This window comes from Colobus angolensis, unplaced genomic scaffold (assembly GCF_000951035.1).
Source record: "Colobus angolensis palliatus isolate OR3802 unplaced genomic scaffold, Cang.pa_1.0 Scaffold90, whole genome shotgun sequence".
Lineage (NCBI taxonomy): Eukaryota > Metazoa > Chordata > Mammalia > Primates > Cercopithecidae > Colobus > Colobus angolensis.
This window is the reverse complement of record NW_012122932.1, coordinates 1041347-1065672: the sequence shown is the minus strand read 5'-3', so window position 1 is coordinate 1065672 and position 24326 is coordinate 1041347. Positions and strand designations below refer to the sequence as shown.

Here is a 24326-nt window from a genome sequence, read left to right as displayed (position 1 = left end):
TGAGAATTGGTGCACTGAAGATAATTATAAATAAACTGATTCCAGTGTAGCAAAACTTTGTTATGTGTAGAGAAGAGGTGCGTTCTGAATTGGGAGGTATAGATTAGGACCAGATCTTGGGAGGATGATTATCAGCTTAAGGAGTTTGAATGCTGTTCTCAACGCACTGGGGAACCACAGATAGCTTTTGGCTTGATCAGATCTTTGTATGGGGACAATTAGTCTGTCAATAAAATGAGTAGGATGAATTAGAAAGAGGACAGAGAAAAGGCAACCAGTTAAGAGCACTTTAACAAGGCCATGTGTGGTTGTGTATCTAGAGCCAGACCTCAGGATTTTTGTGACAATTAAATGTGTTAATCTATGTAAAATACATATAACAAAGCCTGATCCATAGTAAGCATTGTTTGTATTAGAAGTAGTTGTAATAATTATTGTGGGTTGTAGCAACATTATTATTGCTATTATTATTTATATTAGATGAGTTGTAATAAAAGCTTGAACTAGGCAGAGTTTGAGAGACATTTTGCAAAACAGTTCATAGGATGTAGTTGTTAATTGAATGTGTGGGTGAGAAAATGAAACAATGCTGAGATGACAGTATTTTGCTGTTTGACTACTATAGGGACTCAGGAAGTATTTTGACAGAGTTGATTTGTAATAAATATTTGAAAGAAAGGAATGGGGAGAGGAGAGGAATAGAAAGAAATGGAGACATTGGGGGCAAGGAAGATGATGTCTGTGTTTGTCGATTCTGAGATGCCAGTAGAGTGTGCACATCGTCAGGTCTTTAGGTAAGTCAAACATACAACCATACATCAGTTCATGTCCTTCCTGTGCTTTCAGCTCTTCAGTTTTCATCACATTTTGAATTGTCTTCTAATTTCTTACAATAGCCTACAGGCCCTGTGGGTTATGGCTCTAATTACCTTTCCAATTTCATATTTGGCCATCCATTTTCTCACTTACTTTGGCACAGTTTCAGTTCCTGAACCCTCCAAGCATTTTCCCATCTTGAGGTGTTTGCACTACTATTTCATTTCCTTCTAATGCAACCACCCATCACACCAACCATTACATAGCTGGATTATTTGAATCGTTACCTCTGAATTGTTACCTCAATGGAAAGTATTTTCCTGACCACTCTAACCAAGTAGATCTCCCTCTTCCTGCTTGCATTCTTCTCTTTCACCAAATTCTCTTCATTATCTTCCTAGACTGAAAGCTTCATGAGGACAGGGAATTTGTGTTGTTGACATAGCATCTAGGACCTCAGGTATAATGAATATTTGTTTCATGAGTTTATAAATGAGATTCAACAGATAGGTTGAAATAGAGAGCACAGGAAATGTAGGGGAGTTTGTATTTTGGTTTTTGTTTGTTTGTTTGAGGTAGAGTCTCACTCTGTCACCCAGGCTGGAGTGCAGTGGCATGATCACACAGCTTACTGAAGCCTCGACCTCCTTGGGATCAAGCAATCCTCCCACCTCAGTCCCCTAAGTAGCTGGGATGATAAGTGCATGTCACAACACCTGGATAATTTTTCTTTTTAATTTTTTGTAGAGTCTGGGTCTCCCTATGTTACCCAAGCTGGTCTTGAACTCCTGGGCTCAAGTGATCCTCCCACCTCAGCCTCCCAAAGTGCTGGGATTACAGGAGTGAGCCACTGGCTGAATTTATTTGTACAGATATTTTATGTTAGCATCAATGAGTTAAATATCTGTAATGGAAGCTTCTTGGTCATATTCAACTTCAAAACTGGGTGCGCCTCAATTTGTAAATTATCTTCAGCTATATTTATATAATAAAATATAGCTGCTATTTGCAATAGCAAAGATGTGGAATGAACCCAAATACCCATCAATGATAGACTGGATAAAGAAAATGTGGTACATATATATCATGCAGCCATAAAAAGGAACGAGATCATGTCCTTTGCAGGGGGATGTGTGGAGGTGGAAGCCATTATCCTCAGCCAACTAATGCAGGAACAGAAAACTAAACACTGAATGTTCTCACTTATAAGTGGGAGCTGAATGGCCGGGCGCGGTGGCTCAAGCCTGTAATCCCAGCACTTTGGGAGGCCGAGACGGGCGGATCACGAGGTCAGGAGATCGAGACCATCCTGGCTAACACGGTGAAACCCCATCTCTACTAAAAAATACAAAAAACTAGCCGGGCGACGTGGCGGACGCCTGTAGTCCCAGCTACTCGGGAGGCTGAGGCAGGAGAATGGCATAAACCCGGGAGGCGGAGCTTGCAGTGAGCTGAGATCTGGCCACTGCACTCCAGCCTGGGAGGCAGAGCGAGACTCCGTCTCAAAAAAAAAAAAAAAAAAAAAAAAAAATAAGTGGGAGCTGAATGACATGAACACATAAACACAGGGAGGGGGGAACAACACACAACTGGGGACTGTCCAGTGTGTGGGGATGGGGCAGGGGGATGGGGGGCATTAGGAAAAATAGCTAATGCATGCCGGGCTTAATGCCTAGGTGATGGGTTGATAGGTGCAGCAAATCACCACGGCACACATTTACCTATGTAACAAACCTTCACATCCTGTACACATCTTGTAGCCTGGAGCTTAAAATAAAATTTAAGAAAAAGGAAAGGAAAGGAAGGGAAAGGAAGGGGAGGGGAGGGGAGGGAAGGGAAGGGAAGGGAAGGGAAGGGAAGGGAAGGGAAGGGAAGGGAAGGGGAAAAGAAAGAAAATATAGCTGGAACACTAACCTTTGAAAGTTGTCAAGATAGCAACAATGACCTAATGCTCCTTTGCGTATGGCAACAGTCTAATCTTGCCTCAAAGTTTCAGGAGTGAATGGTTCTCCCTGTTTCCATATTGTATCTTCTTTACCCTATGAACTGGCCTGCCTTTGTGTGTTCAAAGACATAGTGATACACTCTGGAAGAAAAATAGCAGATTGGCTCAGGTGTGTTTTCTGACTGTGACACTTATTTTTGACACTTATTCCTTGGGTCGACCTATTAGTGGATCTTGTCTGTGGATGGCAAAAATAATATTTCCTTTAAAGGAGTGTTGACCATCACAATAAAGCATCTAGCAAAGGAAGTGCATGGCTCAATAAATTTCAGGTTCCCCAGCCCCAGCCATTCAGTCAGTTGGTAGGTTGAGTATAGAAATCTTGTTTGAGTCATTCTTTTATGGGACTTTGAAGTTGTCGTTTCATTGTTTTTTAGGGACCAATGTTGAAGAAATTTTCCAGTGACAATCTGATAGTTACTAACATAGACGTGGCCTGTGTTTTCCCCAGGAAACTTTTAGGATCTTCTTTGTATCCTTAGTGTTCACAATGATTATGTAGTTGTAGGTCTTTTAAAATAACCAATATGGACACACAAAGGGCTCCTTTTGATCTCGAATGCTCGTTTTATTCAATTGGGAAATAGCTTTTCGAGTATTTCTTTAATAATTTCCTTATTTTTGATTTCCTAATTCTACCCGATACTTCTATTAATTGGATATGAGGCTTCACAGCATAATTTCCTAATTTTAATATCTCTGATTTTGGCTTTATCTTTTTCTGCTTTTTTTTTTTTTTTTTGAGATGGAGTCTCACTCTTGTCACCCAGGCTGGAATGGAGTAATGCAATCTCAGCTCACTGCAACCTCTGCCTCCCTGGTTCAAAAGACTCTCCTGCCTCAGCCTCCTGAGTAGCTGGGATTACAGGCACCCGCCACCACACCCGGCTAATTTTTGTACTTTTTGTAGACAAGGGATTTTGCCAGGTTGGCCAGGCTGGTCTCAAACCCCTGACCTCAGGTGATCCACCTGCCTTGGCCTCCCAAAGGCTGAGATTACAGGCATGAGCCACTGTGCCCAGCCTCTCCTACTTTTTAAGAGATTTCCTTAAAAGAGATTTCCTGTATATTTTAACTTTCTAATAATTTAAAAACAAATTTGCCATATTTTTTAATTGCATGGTTTTTTTCTTATTCTCTGTTTTCCTTCTTTGTACAGCATTCGGTTCTTGAATTGTAGATTTATTCTCCTTTTGAATGTTTCTGCATATACAAATTAGGATGTATTTATTTATTTCTGGCCCTAAAAGTATCTGTTTTCTCCAGTACTTTTTTTATTTTATTTATTTATTTTTTTGAGATGGAGTCTCGCTCTGTCGCCCAGGCTGGAGTGCAGTGGCCGGATCTCAGCTCACTGCAAGTTCCACCTCCCGGGTTTACGCCATTCTCCTGCCTCAGCCTCCTGAGTAGCTGGGACTACAGGCGCCCGCCACCTCGCCCGGCTAGTTTTTCTGTATTTTTTTTAGTAGAGACGGGGTTTCACCATGTTGGCCAGGATGGTCTCCATCTCCTGACCTCGTGGTCTGCCCGTCTCGGCCTCCCAAAGTGCTGGGATTCAGTATGTGTTTTTATATTTGTTTATCTTGGTCTTTTTTCCCCTCACATTGTAGATTTTACTCAATTGACTAAATAATCTTCCTTTGCCCAGTCATATGTGAGAATGAATCAGTAGAACTGTCAAATGAATATGAATAGGACTTACCAACTAGTGAGTTTCATTATACAGTGAGTAGGCACAGAGATTACCTTGTATTTTGTGGTCCCTAATGCCAAAATGCAGAACACTTTGCTCTGAAGACCCAACTCCCGCACTCGTGACCTTAGTCCACCCCAGACCATTTTAGTTTTCTTTCAAAATGAAGAACTTTTTATTGTATCCTCCCAGGGTGTGATGAGAAGAGTTGAACAGTGGGAATGGGGAGCAGGTAAATCCCTTTTCACACCTGCTCCATTTTTCACCCTTCATCCCACATCATCTTTGGCATTTCTAAATCCTAACTCTCTCTAGGTTTTTGCAAGATAGATGGGGGCCCTCCTTGGCTGTGCCCTCAATCTGTCGTCATTCCTCCACTTACCTGTCTTCTCCTGGAAACACATGATATGCATCATTCACTTAATGACCCTCTTTATATTCTTTTCATTGTTCTGGGGCTGTATCTGCTTTGCTTCTTTACTATCATTTTAAAGAGATCTTGGGAAAAGGAGATAACAAATATATGCTCAGTTCATCATTGACCTTAATTTTCTTTTTCTGCTTGTTCTAAATCAAGGAGGATCATTACCTTCTTAAGAGGCTAAGCCAGCATTTCTTAGATGGTCCACTTCTATATCCTGAAACTGTAGTTTTAAAGTAGAAAAGCTATCTTTTTTTGACAGTCTGAGCCTCCACTTTTCCCCAATTACACTAAACAGCTTCTCTGCTTTCATGTATTGACAACCCCCACTAACACCTTTAAATCTTGGAATATTCAGTTTTATTTGATGTGTGTAGGTGTATAATGTTCTGAGTAACAGGAAAGTGAATCACCGAAAAAAAAAAAAAAGAAAGAAAGAAAGAAATGGGCTTAAAAAATTAAAAAACAAAATGTCTAAAGGTTTATTTATCGTTTTGTAAGATCTCACCACGACAGGGCATCTCAAACTGAATAGATTCTTTGAGAGAAAAAATCATCCTGGTGACTGTTTAGGTGTTCTTTTCAAATAATTATGGGAATTATGGCACTTTGATTCTTTTTGACAAATACCTAGTGTGTACTTACTGAGTAGAAGGCTGGAACAGAAATTTGCATAGAGAAATGTAAGTGGAATCATTATTGAGTAGAGTCAAGTAACGATGGGTTTGAGCCCCACATCAGTCACATTCTACTTTCTCTAAGATAGTTCAGGTCTCAGCATCTCAGTTGCCTCAGTGATAGTTAATAATACCTCCTTCGGGGTGATCGCGAGAGACAGAGTTAATGTGTGCATAAAGACATGCATAATACCCGGCACTTGATAAGCACCTATCAAATTGCAGATGATTTGATTATGAGGTAAACAGGCTTTAAAATGTCATTGCCTACCCTCTTCTTAAAATTATGGGGGAAAAAAGCACTTCTTCCCAGACATATCAAAGTTTGTGTAACTCCAAAAGCCCAAGCATAGCCTTTCTTTAATGTATTTCTCAGTTCCTCTGCTTTCGTTTAAGGTCAAACAGAGCCAGGCGATCACTTAGACAATATTATTTAGCCCAGTGAAATGTCAAACAGTAATGACCCCTTTGGACCGTTTGTTTTGTGATTTTCATAATTTCTTACTGAAGAATCACTGACTAGTCTGTGACATGACAGATTTTGATGCCTTCCAATCATGTACACATTATAGAATCTATGAATTAGAGCTATTGTCCTTTCCTGTGGTGGAAATGGACTTGTGGCTCTTTATTTGCCTAATGAGTTGGAGTCCAGGAGCTGGGCAGATGGAATTCTTTTGACATTTATTTCGAGAGAAGCCATAAACATATTACAAAACAGTATGAAAAATATGCAAATATTACTAAATTTATAGAAACAAAATTTTTTATCTCAACCATACTAGTTAACAACTGCTTATAAACTGGGGCAAGAAATCAGTTATAGTTTTTCATTTAACAAGCAGCCCTTACGTACTGAACCCTACTATGCCGGTACACGGTGATGAAACAAACAAAAAACCGCTGATGAGATTAAAAACTACTGTTTTTAATTCATGCATCCATTTAACAAACTTTTGTGTGTCCGTACTTCGGCACTGGGAATCCAATAGTGAATAAAAAACAGGCATGATTCTTTCATGAGCTTACTGTCTATTGGAGGAAACTTTTGCTAAATGAACATCCATAGGCATAGATGTAGAGCTACACTGTGGTGAAAGTAATGAAGGAGACACTCGGTGCTGAGAGCAGTATTGCAGGGGGCCGACTCGTCTGCATCAGCAAGAATTCTTTCCTCCTGAAAAGATGACTAATCTGAAATGTGAAGGATAAAGAGATATATTAACTGTGGGTGAATGAAGAAGAAACACTCCGGAAGATGCAAAGGCTCTTCAAGTGGAGCATGCATGGAGCTTTTGGGGAGGTGAAAGGAGGACAACATATTTTGACATAGAGGACAAAGGCAGAAGGATGTGTGAAAGAATGCTCTAAATTCCTACTCTTGTAATACCCTAAAGCTGTCCTTTTAGTTTTGCTTTCATTTACTCATTTATTCATTCTTTGATTCATTCAAGCATTCAATAAATGACTATTCCATGCCAGTTCTAGGGCCAGCACCATATTAGATACAGATAAGAGAGTGATTAAGATATAGCCCTGGCCCCAAAGATCTTACAGGAGAGAAAAAAATGTCAAGATGCTATGGGCCCTAGAGGAAGAGCACTATCCTTGGCCTACATTTAAGAAGCTCATGAATTAGCAGAGTTAGGAGGAGAAGGAAGATAATTTCAGGAAGTAGAAAAAGTGTGTACAAAGGGCTAGAGGCAGGCCAGGTGTGATGGCTCATGCCTGTAATACCAATACTTCAGGAGATTGAGGCAGGTGGATCACTTGAGCCCTGGAGTTTAAGACCAGCCTGGGCAGCATGGGAAGACCCCATTTCTACTGAAAATGGAAAAATTAGCTGGGTGTGGTGGTGCACACCTGTGGTCCCAGCTGCTCAGGAGGCTGAGGTGCGAGGATTGCTTGAAACTGTGAGGTTGAGGCTGCAGTCAGCCATAATTGTGCCACTGCACTTCAGCCTGGGTGACAGAGCAAGATCTTGTCTCAAAATGAAGCATAAAAATAAAGTCCAGAGGCAAAAGAATGTTTGGCAAGGCCTATAAATCACAATAGGCTCTGCAAGGTTTCCTGTGTAGACTGTGAGGTCCTAATTAATAACAAAATATAGGTAGGAAGGCAGACAGTAGCCAGTCCTTAAAGATCCATTACGTTGTACTAAGGGCCTTGGATTCTTTTCCTAAGAGTTATGGGAAGGCACTCGAGAACTTTAAGCAGGGCAATTGGCATGATCAGATCTGGGCTTTAGGAAATGATCACACTTGTGGCAACATGGAGATGGAATATTTGCTCAGAAGCTACTGCAGGAACACAGCCAAGAAATGATACTGATCCAGGCTAACTTAGTAGCAGTGTAAATGGATAGATATGGACAGATTGTTGTTGCCATTGTTGTTGCTGTTTTGAGACTGAGTCTCACTCTATTGCCCAGGCTGGAGTGCAGCAGTGCAATCTTGGCTCACTGCAATCTCCGCCTCCTGGGTTCAAGCAATTCTCATGCCTCAGCCTCCCAAGTAGCTGGAATTAGAGGTACCCATCGCCATGCTCGGCTAACTTTTTTTTTGTTTTGATTTTACTTTAAGTTCTGGGATACACGTGCTGAATGTGCAGGTTTGTTAAATAAGTATACATGTGCCATGGTGGTTTGCTGCACCTATCAACCTGTCATCCGGGTTTTAAGCCCTATATGCATTAGGTATTTGTCCTAATGCTCTCTCCAACCTTTCCTTCCACCCACCGACAGCCTCCGGTATGTGATGTTGCCCTCCCTGTGTCCATGTATTCTCATTTTGTATTTTTAGTAGAGATGGGTTTTCACCATGTTGGCCAGGCTGGTCTCCTGACCTCAAATGATTCGCCCGCCTCAGCCTCCCGAAGTGCTGGGATTACAGGCGTGAGCCACAGCATCTGGCCTATGGACAGGTTTTAAGGTTGTTTAGGAATCTGGGATATATAGGACATGACTCCTGACTGGATGTAGGGTAGAGGAAGATTTTCAAAATGTCTTCTGTGTTTCTGGAATGGGTCTACTAGGTGGATGGTGGGCACCACTCAAAAGGCAGAAAAAGAAGTGGGTTTCTTAATCCATGCATTTATGAATCTGTATAGTAGACCTTATTTTAATCATCTTAGATGGTTGCCTACATCACAATAAAAGCTAAACAGTTGACACAAATAAGGCATTCAATAAAGCTCAGGAATCATTTTCATATATGAAGTTCTTTAGAAGAGTTAACCACTGGAAGTAGGAGACAGTAGTTACTGAAAATGTCAGAGACGTCTTTACAGAGCAAGTGAGCTGGGTCTTAAGTGAAGAGAAACACATCACTGGGGGATAAATGGATGGATGAGTGACAGGAAAGACATTCTTGGCAGAGAGCACAACAGGTGCAGAGCTCAGAGTTCTTCAAGAAACTGAAATTGGCCCACTGTTTCTGCAGCACAGGGTTTGTGAAGGGGTTAACAGAAAACGAACTAGAAACCTAGGTTAGGAATAGATTCTAGAGGTTCTATAAAAAAAGCAGAATGTCTGAGTGCAGGCCAGCATTTGACAAAACATTTCTGCAGAACACAGGTATTGTATAAAATGTAAATATAGACAAATTAATATGGAAAATTCTGATTTGAACAAAGTTAAATTAACTTTCTTATTGCAGGATTTCTCAGAGGTTTTACATGTGCATTGGAAACCTACAGCAGAGGGCTACTATAGCATGAGGCTTTTTTTCAAACTGCATTTCTTTTCCCAGAACACTGATTAACAAACACCTCAAAAGACACTGATTCTGTGCCATTGGATTTAGGAAACTTTACACTAGGCAGTGAGGAACCATAAGTTACAAAGATCATACTGACTTAGTGAGGAGGGTGACTTGGAAGGGGTAAAGACTGAAGGCCTGAAGATCTTAAGAAGTTAAATGAGATAATAAGACAGAAAAATCATATGTGCTAAGTAGAGAGAGGTGGTGGGAGGGACAGACAGGTGCTTATGTGCGTGTGTGCGTGTATGTTTTAATCAGGCACTGGACACTCAGCAACTGCTATTTGTAGTCTGTAGAAGCTAGGGAAGGGTTTACAGGAAATTATAAAGCTATTTGTCAATATGAGGAATTATTACTTCAAACCCCTTTTGCATTTCTGATGCCTTTTGATCCCCCTATGTGGCATGTGTGCAAACCCACTATGAGAGAAGTTAAGAGAATTTCCTCATAGTTCCAGAGCTGATGGAATGCAGAATTGACCTTTGCTCTTCTAAGTCTGGGGCTCTTTTTATTCCATTGTGTTCCCTCTGAGCTCAGACTCAAGCTGCGATTTGAAGGATAGGTAGAGTTTGCATAGGTTGAAAAAGTAAGTAAAAATATTTTGCTTCAGAGAAAAAGTACAAGAAAGGACACAGAGGCATGTGAATGGCATGACTGACAGTCTGGAAAGTGTCACTCTGCTAATGTCGGTAATCTCTCCATGAGTCTTCCCATCCTTCAAGGCAGAGCATGTGACATGTGTAGTGGCTTAAGACCCACTCTTAGAAGGGTCCTGTGCTTGGTTTAATGCTCTGTTGTTGCTGTCTTAAAATTCCAAATACTTTAAGAACAAAAGACTCCCCCTTTTTTGATTTGGGCCCCACAAATTATGTAGTGAGTCTTGCTTCAAGGCCTAGGTCAGGTATTCTACTCATCTATTTTATCTTTCAAAGCTATTCTCACTCCACTAGATGCCTCTACATGTTTACATTGTGGTTAGTTCACACTTGGTTGGTCTCTTATTTGCACATAAATTATAACAGTTATCTTTGCAATCAAGTCATGAGCTCCTTACAAGCAACTAGAAAGCCTAGTGCTAAGCACATAGTAGGCAGGTAATAAAAATTTGATATTGAATGAATATGCCTCCATTAGAAGCCCACTGACATGAGTTTCATACTCCTTTATAATGAAACCATGTCTTTTAACTTAAAAAAATAAAAAAAAGAGCAAATCTGTTAACATAATTCAAGGATGAAGACTACACAAGTGAATAAAATCCAGCATCCATGTAGACAATGACAGTGTTCATAAAAATGACAGTATCCAACACCTAATACCAAGAGTGAACATTTATTGGGTGTGCATTATGTGCCATGCATTGCTTTAGGCATTTCATTCCATTTTTACAACTATCCTATGAATGGATCCTATTACTATCTTTGTTTCACAAATGAGATAAAACCACAACGTGATTAAGAAACTTGCCCACAGTAAAGATTTGACCTCAGGCAGCCTGGTTCTCAAAAGTCATGCCTTTAACCATTTGCCTATTACCCTTTACTGACCCATCACAGAAAGGAGACTCACATCTGGACTTATATCATTACCAGTTAAGTGCTGTATCTGTAAGAGCCACTTGTATTCTGTACGAAAAAATATGCTGGGGACATGAGAGCACTGTAATTCTAAACTTGCACTCAACTTTGTACCTTTCTTTGGACCCAGGCCTTATTTATTTCTCTCTCTCTCTCTCTTCTTCTTCCTATCTGTGAAATAGACATAATGAGTCAGCATTTGGAAGCAGGAAGTGCTCTAAACTATGTTGCTGTTGTTGTTTTCCTGGGGAGAGATTTGAAAACCATCATTAAATTCTCAAAAGGATCTATGATCCTAAAATGTTAAGTCAGGGCTCAGGGCCTATGCTACTTTTCAAATGTAAATTTATGAACTTGGATTTTCATCCTTTGTTCAGTCCTTGTAGGGCTGTCAGATGCCAAATGTAAATTGCAAAGGTCTCTATTTGTGGGATGTTTAATATCATTATTTTCACTCTATATTTATTCCATAAATATTTATTGAGTTTTAAAATATATACAACCTTGCTTACAAGTTCAAGGTCCATCTAACTCTTGAATTCTGGCTTCTGTAATTTATCACACTAGTACAGTAATGGCCAGAATGACAACCTTCTTTGCATAATGCCTTGAATTTGTCAACATGTTTCCCACATGATGAACTAAGTTTACCATGTGCTATGTCCTAAAGCTTCTGAAGCTGCCTATACTTTTCAGATTTCCTCCAAAGAAGGAGAGTGTGGCAGACCATGATGGTGTAGGTGAAGGATAATAGAACCAGTTAAAGATAATAGAACTGAGCATAAAGGCTTTCTACCCGGACATCTACAGCTGTGGCTCAGGAGGACTGATACAGCTCCTCCTGCAGCATTTCCCTGGCCCATCACAGGGCTTAAAAGCAGAGGCAAGGGAGAAAAGAGGAACTGTGTTACTTCACAATTTTGTCCAGGGCTGGCCCTAGTGTCTTTTGAAAGACACTGGTAATTTGAAAGACAGTGGTAATTTCTCCCCTTGACACTGACCTTAGAATACTGGAAAGTTAAGCCAACTTAATTATCCGATAAATTTGTATTAACCTTCTTAAGAAAAAGGGGTGCATATGCCACAAAACAAAAGTTAAGAAGAGCCATTGTGTGTGTGCAGATGTGATCATGGGATTCAGGACACCAAGTCTCATGCTCGTCTGTCACCAAATTACCAAGTAATCTGGGCAAGTTGCATCTTTTCTCTAGGCTTTCCTCATCAACAAAATGATGGGCTAGACCTAATGCTCTCTAAGCCCACTTTTTAGCTTCAACTTTGCCAGATGTATGATTAGCACTGCCTGGAGTTAGACAACTGCTAAGTTTGAGGGTAGAATCCTCAAAACTGCCCTAACTTCTGGCACCAATTACAAATTCAGAGGGTTTCTAAAACTATTCCCAGTTTTGATAATTCACTAGAAGAGTTCACAGAACTCACTGAAAGTGATTATACTCAAGGTTATGACTTATAGGGAAACGATACAGATTAAAATCAACCAAAGAAAGAGATGCATAGGGAAGAGCCTGGGAGAGTTCCAATTGCAAAGTTTCAATTGTCTTCAGGGTGCATTACCCTCTTGCCACTGACCTCATGCATTACCTCCCTGCCATTATCCTCCTGCCATGTGACAATATGCATAAAGTATTGTCAACCAAAGAAACTTATCTGAGCCTTGTATTTAGAGTTTTTATTGGAGCTTGATTAGGTAGACATGATGAACTCATTTATTATATACATGATTGAACTTAGTGTTCAGGTCCCCTGATAACCATGTGACCCAAAGCTTCCACCCTAAGTCACATGGTCATTCTGGTATTGCCACCCCCACCCTAAGTTCCACTGGAGTCAGTCCTTACCCTAAACAAAGACATTGCTGTCATATATGATACAGATTTCCTCCAAGAAGCCTAGGGCAAAACCCAGGCCTCTCTTCGGGCAAGGGTAAATCTTTTACTACATAAGCATCCTAGGTTTGTTGTTCATTAATTTTCCCTCATGATTCATCCTTATTATTAAGCAAACACATATTCACTCTTTTACTCTTTCAAAAGATATATTAGCATAACTAGTAGTGCCAGGCACTGTTCCAGGTACTGCAGATAAAGCAGGGAACAAAATAGTTCCTGTCTCCCTGGAAATTATGTTCTACTGGTGTAATAACCAAAACCAAATAAATATATACAGTCTAGTTGCAATATGGGGATAGAGAGTGATGGACAGAGATGGAGGTGCTAATTTATTTTATACAGAGTAGTCGAGAAAGGTATCCCAGTGAAGTTGATACTGGAACAGACACCTGAAGAAGTAAAGCACTGAGCTATGCTTGTGTCTGAAAGAGAGGGAACATAAGATGCAAAGGTCTTGGAATGGGAATGTTCTCCTGTCTTCCTGTCCTGTCTTCCTTCCATGTCTATAGGGAGTGGTGGTGTTGGGAGGAGAGGTGAAATTTGGTGGTGCTGCAGGTGATAAGTAAAAAAAAAAAAAAAAAAAAAAAAAGAGCTATAGCTGGAGTTAAATCTTTCCAGCATTTTAAGAAAGTTTTAGTCTGCATGTGTAGGAAGCCAATAAAAGGCTTTGAGCAGAAGTGACATGAAGTGATTTGCATTTAAGAGGACCATTCTGCCTGCTGCTTGGAAACTTCTCTGTAGGAGTTGGGGGTGAAGGAGGATCAGAGACTGGTTCGAATCTATTGAAATAATCTTGGTGAGATAGGATGATAGTTGGAGCATGGTAGCAGCAGTGGAGATGGTGAGAAGTGGTTGATTCTGGACATATTTCAAAGTTAGAGCAGGCAGGATTGAAAAGATGGGAATGAGAGACTGGAATGAAGGAACAGGAGGGTGGGACAGGGTATCGTGGGGCAGAATTAGGGGTTGAGATGCCTTGTAGATGCCCCGTGAAATATCAGCTTGGCTGCTGGTGATATTGTTCTGGAGTCTGGGGAGAGGTTTATGCTTAAAGTTCAGATTTAGGGTTTTGTTGTTATGTGAGTGGTAAGCTGTGGGACTGTGGACTTTGAACTTTGAACTCTAGGGTAGTTACACGTTTAGAGGTCACAGCAGTGAGGAGCTACCAAATGAGCCTGAGGAGTGTACACTGAGGCAGTAGGAGAATAAAGAGAGAGCAGTGCCCAGGAATCAGTGAAGAAACTGTATTAGGAAGGAGAGAGTGCTCAGTTGCATACAAAACAAACTGTTTGCATGTATGAGTTAAAGACAATGGAATATCTAATTCAATAAGTCCTCAGAAATTTAATCCACTGATCATGTGACCACAACATTCTACTCACCAGTACAATCTAAAAGACTACTAATGGTTCTCTACTAGATGCCTACCAACTATACCTTTAAATTTCTCCACCTTCATTGGTTATAATAGTGTCCAGATGCTCAGATATGAAAGTTCCCTTTTTGGCAGTGACATCTGGCTATTTGGCTTCTTCTCTTAGCTGGAATTGAAGACATAGGTGTTGAACTAAATAGTTGACCTATTAGGATGGTAACTATTACAGTGATGGATGAATATATTACATCTTTCTTGTCTGAGTTTGTTATATGGTATCATCTTATTATTAGAATCCTGGTCTTTTTGTATTTTATTTATTCAGCTTACTAGTTTTAGGGGGAAATGCAGATTGGATTCAAAAATTGCTATTCTGTATAATATATATATAGGTATGTCTATATATATTTTCATCTTCAGTTTGTATAACTTTAAATAGTTCTGAGTCTCGTCAGATTAATGTTATTTAGTTCAGTTTTAGCATTACATTCAAGGTCCTAGTAGATAAAACTATTTTTTCATTAATCATCTTTTTTTTTTTTTTTTTTTTGAGGCGGAGTCTCGCTCTGTCGCCCGGGCTGGAGTGCAGTGGCCGGATCTCAGCTCACTGCAAGCTCCGCCTCCCGGGTTTAGGCCATTCTCCTGCCTCAGCCTCCCGAGTAGCTGGGACTACAGGTGCCCGCCACCTCACCCGGCTAGTTTTTTGTATTTTGTATTTTTTTAGTAGAGATGGGGTTTCACCGTGTTAGCCAGGATGGTCTCGATTTCCTGACCTCGTGATCTGCCCGTCTCGGCCTCCCACAGTGCTGGGATTACAAGCTTGAGCCACCGCGCCCGGCCTGATAAAACTATTTTTTAAAGAACACATTAAAACTTTTCTGCAAATGGAATAAAAATTTTGAAATAGTTCCATTGTACCTCTGCTGTCCAATATAGTAACTGTGGTTGCCAACCCCTAGAAATGTAGCTAGTTTTGAGAGGTCTTTTAGTGTAAAACATCAGATTTCAAAGATTTGGCATAAGAAAAGAATTTAGATATGTCATTAGTAATTCTATATTGGTTATATATTGAAAATATATTTTGACAGATTAAATAAGATAATTTTATCTTCAAAAAATTCAAATACAAATATATTAAAATGAATTTCATCAGTTTGTTCCTCACTTTTTAATGTGGAAACTAGAAAATTTACAATTAGAAATGTGGTTTGCATTATATTTCTATTGCACAGAGCTGTTCTATTGTTTCATGTGTCTCTTGACTTCCTGGTGTGAAGAAAATGGTTTAATCTTTTGTATACAAGTTTCATCCTAAAAAGTATTTCATGGAATTAAAAAATACTTATTTTTTTTTTTTACTAAGTTTAAAATGATAATCTAAAAAATCTAAAATGATGGCTCACGCCTGTAATCCCAGCACTTTGGGAGGCCAAGGCAGGCGGATCACGAGGTCAGGAGATCCAGACCATCCTGTCTAACAAGGTGAAACCCTGTCTCTACTCAAAGTAAAAAAAAAAAAATTAGCTGGGCCTGGTGGCAGTCGCCTGTAGTCCCAGCTACTCGGGAGGCTGAGGCAGGAAAATGGCGTGAACCCGGGAAGGCACAGCTTACAGTGAGCCGAGATCGCGCCACTGCACTCCACCCCGGGCAGTAGAGCGAGACTCCATCTCCAAAAATAAAATAAAATAAAATAAATAAAATAAAATAAAATAAAATAAAATAAAATAAAATAAAATAAAAAAATAAAACAAAATAAAATAAAATGATGCATGTTCTAAAAATGTTTTTAACAGAAATATGAACACAAAAGAAAACTACACATAACCATTGCTAATATTTTGATACATTCCTTTTAGCATATGCACATTTTTTAACCAAAAAATTGTAGCAGTTGGCTTATTTTGGTTTATGACTTTTTAAACATCGCGAACATCTATCTTTGTCCCTACTTTTAAGCGTTTCTGCACTACCATACCTTAAGGATATAGCATACTCCATACTCCCTATAAGCAACAGTGGTTTGTGATAGTGATGATTTTTTAATCTTTAATAACAGCTTTGTTGATATCTAACTCACATGCCATAAGATTCAAACTTTTAAACTATACAATTCAGAGGTTTTCAATTATCTTCAGAGTTGTGTAGCTATTGCCTCAAATTTATTTTATTTTATTTTTATTTTTATTTATTTGTTTGTTTATTTGAGACAGAGTCTCTTTCTGTCGCCCAGGCTGGGGTGCAGTGGCGCAATCTGGGCTCACTGCAAGCTCCGCCTCCTGGGCTCACGCCATTCTCCTGCCTCAGCCTCCTGAGTACCTGGGACTACAGGCGCCCGCCACCACGCTCCGCTAATGTTTTTGTATTTTTAGTAGAGATGAGGTTTCACCGTGTTAGCCAGGGTGGTCTCAATCTCCTGACCTCGTGATCTGCCCGCCTCGGCCTCCCAAAGTGTTGGGATTACAGGCGTGAGCCACCGCACCCGGCCACCCCTACCTAATTTTAGAACATTTTCAACACCCCCAAAAGAAATCCTGAACCCTTTAGCAGTCACTTGCATCCTTTCTTTTTTACCCTCAGTCCCTGGCAACCACTAATCAATCTACTTTCTCTATCTAAGCAGTTGTCTATTCTGAACGTTTCACAGAAATGGAATCATACAATATGTGATCTTCTGTGTCTGGTGTCTTTCACTTAGCATGATGTTTTCAAGTTTCATCTGTGTTGTGGCGTGTTTCAATAGTTCATTCCTTTTTATAGCTGAATAATATTCTATTGTATGGACATATAAGTTTTTGTTTATCCATTTATCAGTTGATGGACATTTTGGGTTGTTTCCACTTTTTGGCTATTTTATAAATAATGCTACTACATGAACATTTGTGTTCAAGTTTTGGTGTGAACACTTGCTTTCAATCCTCTTCAATATATGCATAGAAGTGAAATTGCTGGGTCATATGGTAACTGTGCTTATAATTTTGAAGAACTAGCAAACTATTTGTGGCTGCACTATTATACAATCCCACAAGCAATGTAGGATTTGAGGGTTCTGATTTTTGCCACATCCTCACCAACACAATTGTGGTGATTTTCAACTGAGAGAATATTCATCCCTAAGAGAGACAAGTAAGAGTCTAGTGGTGAGTGCTTTGGAAAGAGACCTCCAGGTGATTCTGTTGTGACCTAAACTCCCTGCAATAGACACACATGCGCACGCGCATGCACACACACACGCACACACACACACACACTCACAATAGCTCAAATCGCAGTGGTTAAGAGCATGGGCTGTAGAGACAGATCATGGGGCAGAGCCAGGCTCTCATCTGTCTGACTTCGGGTATATTATTTACCTCTATTAGCCTCAGTGAAATGGAGATGATACTTACTATATAGAGGCTGTTGTTAGAATAAAATGAGACAATGCAAGTAAAGCCCTTACCACAGTGCCTAGTACATAAGAAATGCTCAATGTTAGCTATTATTATTATATGACTGAATCAATAATTTTTGATTATATGAACTCATTATAATTTGCCTAACAAATTATTTTGTTGGGCATTTGAGTTGTTTCCAGTTTTTCATGATTATAAGCAATGTTCTTTAGAAATAATTTTATGGCTAAATTTTTGCCCACATCCATGGCTATTTTCTTAGAATAAATTCTGTAAAGTGTTATTTCTTGGTATATTTTATAAAGGTTTGAAAGACATTTCCCAATACTTATTCTTGTTTAAATTATACTACAATTTTACTTTGAGCAATGTAATCAGGTACTAAGTATGTCCCTGGAGTGTTGCTAAACTGGTTTTGGAAATCCTCACCCTATACATAACAAATACACTGTAAACTAAAACTTTCTTGCACAGGACAACCTAAATTTAACTCTAAAACCAATGAATGATAAGAGGTACAAGAAGATATTTTATCTCATGCTCTCAGATCTAGACTCTTGAGTTTTGTAACATTTTTCCCATTACATCAATATCCTAACTAGACAAGTAAAACAGCTGTCAATGAAATCATGCACAGTGGATATTTTTCCTTAGTATTGAGGCAAATCAAGGACAAGAGTAGGGTCACAATAGAACCTGAATAGTCAAAAGGAGTGATTCCTTGAGAATGGGCATGGTCAAACAGTTCTACATTGTTAGGTCTAGGACCCTTATAAAAGCAATCACTCACAAGTCTACCATGGTAATTTCATAACCAGCCTGGAAAGGATCAGGCAAAGGCATCAAATTTCCTCTGATGGATATGGGAAACCTTCAGGGATAGGTAGGATTTCAAGAGTTATTTAACATTATGGCAGAAGTTTGGTTGAATGCTGGAATGCTCTGGAACTGACACAACTTGGGAGATTTATTATACAGAAATTGGAGAGGACTTTGTACAGATAACAGAGATAAGGGGAAAGTATATCAGCAAGTAATGTGTTTCTACTGCTAGACTGGTAAATGTTTAACAACTGGCTCTCAAAAAAAACCCTGAATTTACATAGTGTTTTTTTTTTTAAATTTCCATTATGTAAATATGGCAGATTTCTGATGTTAAGCTACGAACATGATGTCTCTCAAAGCAGAACTAGAAAGAGATGTGCGTGATCAGCAAAATCAGCTCTCAATAGCCAGTACCTACCAGCTTCAGTGTACCACTGTGTATTTTCATAAGTTTTTGTACTTGAATTTCAGTTGCAGAAACATTTACATGGTAAAATCCATTAAGAGTCCAGAGTCTAGAATAAATACGACATTTTGAGGACAAGAGGTTTTGTTTTCTTTTCCCAGGTTAAATGCCACATTAAAGGATCACTTATGTGGTATTACATGTTGTAGCATGCACAAACAGGAATTGCAAACTTGCTAGAAATTCAAGAGGTCATTCTCTGGACAGTCAGCACGTAAACCACCTTAGAGAGTTGTGCAATTGGTGCTTAGTGATCATAGAGAGAAATTCCATATGATTCCACAATAGAGAAATGTGACTAGGTCTGCACATACATAATGTCAAAGTCAAGAGAAGATAATCCTGATTTCTTTCATTTGCATAAGACTTCATGGTTTATAAAGGACTTTTTGCAAGATGATAAAATTTCATATATCCAGTTTCTAGTTGTTCATTAAGACAGATTGATAGGCAGTAAAACTGAGGTTTCTAGGTCATTTCTGTTCACATGAACAATTGAGTTGGAGTGCATCTCTCCAATTCTCTGCAAATGGGAGATCTCATGAAGTACTGCAGGAGGAAGAAGGGTCATTTTAGTGAAGACTGGCTCTGAGCCAAACCTGGACTAAGCACTTTGGTTGCCTCTGAAGCTACCCAACAACCCTGTGAAGTAGCAACTATTGTTTTCCTCCATTTTGCAACTACAGAGGTTCAGAGATGTTAAATTACTCACCAAAGGTCATGAAATTTATAAATGCCTGAGCTGGGACACAAACCAGGACTGTCTGACACCTAAAGCCTCTATTAAGAATCTCCAGACTGGCTTAGGTCAAAGGTTTTAATAAAATTGTAGCTATTTAATGTGCTAATTGGACAGAGTGACCTAAAAGGTTCCCGTGTAGGAAGCATTAGCCTAAGGAAGGATAAGTGGGTATGTTGAGTGTTGGGGGAGGGGACCATGACAAGGGTGGTTAAAAAAAAAAATGTGTCCACATGCTGTCATACTGAGCTGGGTAACTTAAGAAAGCTGTGTAATTGTAATTGGCCTTTTCTATGTAAAGTATAAGCCTGAAATATGTCAGTCTTTCAGAGTTCCCTCTGCTGCCTCCTTTGAAGACTATGGCCCCTTTTACATGAACTGTAAGTTAGACACTAAGTTCCATGACATCAGAGACTGACTACATCTTATACACTGATGTTGCTGAATCTCTGATCCTATCCCAGTGTCTGACATAGTTAAGTACTTGCACATTTGCTGAGCACTGGTGGTGGTGATGATGATGAAAGCAAATACTCAAAGTAATAGCAATGTATTTTTTCCACATATTATCTCATTTAATCCTTGTAATAACTCTATGAAATAAATGCTATTCATTTTCCTAATTTATAGATAAGAAAACCACAGTTTAGGGAGATCTTGTAACTTGCTTGAGAACACACAAATAAGTGACAGAGAATGATATTGGAGCCTTGGCACTTAACATTGCGCTATAGTCTGTTGATACAGAATGCATTTGCTGTATTTATAAGAAAGCTCATGTTATTAAAATTAGATGATAGAATTTAAGTTCTAAGAAGAAAAAAAACTCTGTTTTATATAAATCTATATCCTTGGCACCTAGAACAATTTTTTTTTTTTTTTTTTTTTTTTTTTCTCGAGAAGGAGTCTTGCTCTGTCTCCCAGGCTGGAATGCAGTGGTGCAATGTCGGCTCACTGCAACCTCTGCCTCCCGGGTTCAAGCAATTCTCCTGCCTCAGCCTCCCAAATAGCTGGGACTACAGGTACATGACACCACGCCTGGCTATATTTTTGTATTTTTAGTATAGACGGGGTTTCACCATGTTAGCCAGGATGGCCTCGATCTCCTGACCTCATAATCCACCCGACTCGGCCTCCCAAAGTGCTGAGATTACAGATGTGAGCCTCCGCGCCTGGCCAGAATAATTCTTTACATAAGTGCTTGGTAAATTTTGATCGTGTATATGCATACAATTTCAATAGGAATACAGCTTATGAGCTAGAAAATTTCCAGCTCACAACAGATAATTTTAATATGGGGGTTAGAGGCATGAAACCTAAATATTTAAGTAGGATATTCAGCAATTTATTCATTTGTTTAAGAAATGTTTGTCTCCAACAAAAATAATTAAGCATCTACTAAGTTCCAGTTAGTCAACAGAAAAGATCTAGTGAGGTCGGGCATGGTGGCTCACGCCAGTAATCCCAGCACTTTGAAAGGCTGAATCAGGTGGATCACTGAGGTCAGGAGTTTGAGACCAGCCTGGCAAACATGGTGAAACCCCATCTCTACTGAAAGTACAAAAATTAGCTGGGCCTGGTGGTGCACGCCTGTAGTCCCAGCTACTCGGGAGTCTGAGGCACAAGACTCGCTTGAACCCAGGAGGCAGACGTTGCAGTGAGCCAAGATCGTATCACTGCACTCCAGCCTGGGTGACAGAGCGAGACTCTGTCTCAAAAAAACAAATAAAATAAAATAAGAAAACAAAAGTAAAAGATCTAGTGAAAATGGCCAACAATAATAAGTAAACAAATATTATAACGCTGTGGGTCATGAAAAAGGCCAAAAAAAACTGTGAACACAGAAAACACCAGAGGTCGGGACTGTGGTGTGGTCAGGGAAGGCCTCAGTGATGCAAGGACAGTTGAGAGGCTGAATGCCAAGATGTGAGGAAGTGGCATAGAACATAGCATGTGGAAATGCTCACCACTATTGGAAAGAACTTGACATTTTAGAGGAATAGAGAAGTGGCCAGTGAGTCTTTTGGAGACTGATCTCTGCAGCCTACTCCCATCTCCCCCACTCTCCCCCACACCCCCGTCTCTACAGTGGTGCACAGGGCTCTTCTCACTCCCTTACCTTCTTCCCCACATGTCATTGTGTTAAGGCACAGAGCCAACAACAGCTTTTTCCCCCTTGGTTTTGGGTGGATGAGCTAGTTCTCTCATATTAGAAAAGAGTAGTTGACCAAATGGAAACCTTGAAATCTACTTAAACAATGGAGACCTATCCAATTTGCCTTCTCAGAACTTGTGTCTTAGGAAAAATGCCTGGACTGTTGAATAAATGCAGGAGAAATTTTGCAGGATATGTGAAAAAAAAATGAATAAATCCAGAGGCTTGATCTGTGGAAGGGACATTTTCCCCATTGGTTATAGTGGAAAATTCCTCAAGCACAGCCTGGCCAATGAGCCTGGGCCTACCTGATTCATCACACAGCTCTGTCTCAATCTAGCTCATGATTCAGAAAGACAAGGGAGAAATTTTCCCAAATACTATTCCAAGGCCTCCTGAAACAATTTAAGATTGTTCCAACTGAAGGCACAATGTCTTCTCATCATTTTGATTCACTAAGAGATGAGCATAGCTTTTCCCCACTCTGCTCCTACTCCAAATTGCACCAATATCCAAGAGAAGCTGCAATGTGTAACTACAAAAGGACTAGATGTTGGAACCTTGGTGATAGATACAGCTCATCCCATGGAAGAACCAGCCAGGACAACTGGGTACTAAAGTGGATTAAATCAACTTGTACCCGTCTTCACCTGTTACTAAAATTTTAAATGTGGATTTTGAACAAACAAGTGCATAAGCCTTAACCACCAGATGAAAATAAAATGGAATCTATTGAAAGTTGAACTGAACTCCCCCCCGCCCCCTCCCCCAAAACACACACACACACACACACACACACACACAATGTCAAGGAACATTTCTGCTCTTTTCTCCTAAGGGATATGCAGTCACTTTCTGGAGATGAGGACAAAGTAATTTTCTATCTACCAGAAGTATCCATACTGCATGGAAATCTAATGACAATTCCCAACCTCAGTTAAGGACTTGTTTTTCCATTTTTTTGAACTTCAAATACTTTCTAAATTGTGTTAGCTGAAGCATTGTATGTATATAATTAACTCATAGGTCCCTCTGGGCCCATCTAGCTAAACTTGTGGAGCTTAACTGAGCAAGACGTTTGCTGATGTCTCTCCCTACAGTGATACCCATTGAAATGAATACCTTCTACAAGATGAAACCTAGGAAATGTCGTTTCCAAATTGGCTTTCTAGTGATTAGGGTTGATGTCTTTTCCAAATTAGCTTTCTAATTATTTGAGTTGCTGCATTAAGTGTTTTTGGTTGTTTCATAACAATAATGTTCTCATTTTCTTGCAAAAGTAGAGTTTGAAATTTGGGAAAACATGGGTGGGGAGGGAATTCTTTATTTTCTTCCTAGTTGAAGTAGGAAGACAGGTCTCTTTTCTGTATTAATTGGATTCCCAAAATTCCCCCAGGGTAGCAGTGGCTCTCTGTGGGCACAGGGCTCTTATGCTTATGTTCCTGTGCTTCAGTGTACCTTCCACGCTAAGAGCAAATAGAAGGTGTTCCTGCACAAGCAAAACCTAATGGAGGGGCTGCAATAGTTTGTCCAAAACGAAGTGCAAAGGGCAAGGGAGAGTGGACTTTTTCAGACTGACCCTGTTTACTAGTCTCGTGCTTTCCTTCACCTGTGTAGACACAGATGCTTTATTGAACACCAGCCTCCTATAGTTAGAAGATATTTTGACTCTTAAGGAATGGGGGAAGCAGTTGCAAAGTTCTGGCCCCTGCTCTCCCTCCTGTTCCTAGTAGAGGGCTTAAGAGAGGCTCTGAGCGGCCCTTTCCACTCTCTCCTCTCTTTCTGAAGCTTCGAGCCCCAAACCTCGCCCTTTAAATTCACCAAGGGACCACATGCATCATATAAGGGTGAGGAAAAGGGACCTGGATGTAGACTTCCTGACTATCCAAAGGAATCTACTTCTCTTTTCTGTCCTCAAGTGCAAGCGTCCGGAGAAAGGCAGTGAGCTAAGGGCTCTGGGTGCTAGCGTAAATGCAGCCCTTAGCTGAGTGGCGAGAGAGGGGAGGAGGTTGGAAGAGCGCGTCTGTGCATTCCACCTGAACCTGCAAGCTAGTCGCTTGCTGCCCAGGTGCCGATTCGCGGCTGCATGCGCCCCACTGCAGTAAAGAGCAACCGCAGCCTCTGCCTCGGCCACCACCGCTGCTGGGAAAGAGTCCTGGGGCTGCTGACGCGGTTGGGAGGAGCCTCGCCTTTAATGCACCAGCCGCCTCCAGCCTCCTGCAGCAGCAGCAGCAGCAGCAGCAGCAGCTGCGAGTGCGCGCGTGTGGGTGTGAGGGTGAGTGCGCTGGCGCCGGCCGCAGCGCCCTGCCCAGCTCCCCGCCAGCTTCCCTACGCCCGCCTGCCGGAGCCGCCCTCCCGTGGGACCAGCACCCTCATTCCGGCCAGGCAAGCCTGAATCCTGTCCCTGCCATCTCGCCACTGCAGCTCGGGTCCAGAAAGGCACCATTTTGTCGCGGCTGCCCGCTCTCCCAGGGGGAGGAGGGATCTTTTTTGCATTTTGGAGCGGCTGCCAAC

At 40.5% G+C, this 24326-nt stretch overlaps 1 protein-coding gene across 9 annotated transcripts in view; it reads left to right on the top strand.

Moving 5' to 3' along the window:
• The window catches only part of PPP2R2B (protein phosphatase 2, regulatory subunit B, beta), a 499553-nt gene that overhangs the window by 170640 nt on the left and 304587 nt on the right, over window positions 1-24326 (top strand). The window contains exon 1 of one of the 9 annotated variants that reach the window (XM_011931489.1): window positions 23696-24087. The exons of 7 other annotated variants lie outside the window; for them this stretch is intronic. Coding sequence is in view for 1 of the 2 variants with exons in the window: in XM_011931483.1 (XP_011786873.1) it covers window positions 24007-24197 (191 nt within the window). In the remaining variant the exon portion in view is untranslated. Of the gene's footprint in view, window positions 1-23695; window positions 24198-24326 lie in introns of those variants that run through there. One more of the 9 variants, XM_011931483.1, reaches the window with a different exon arrangement.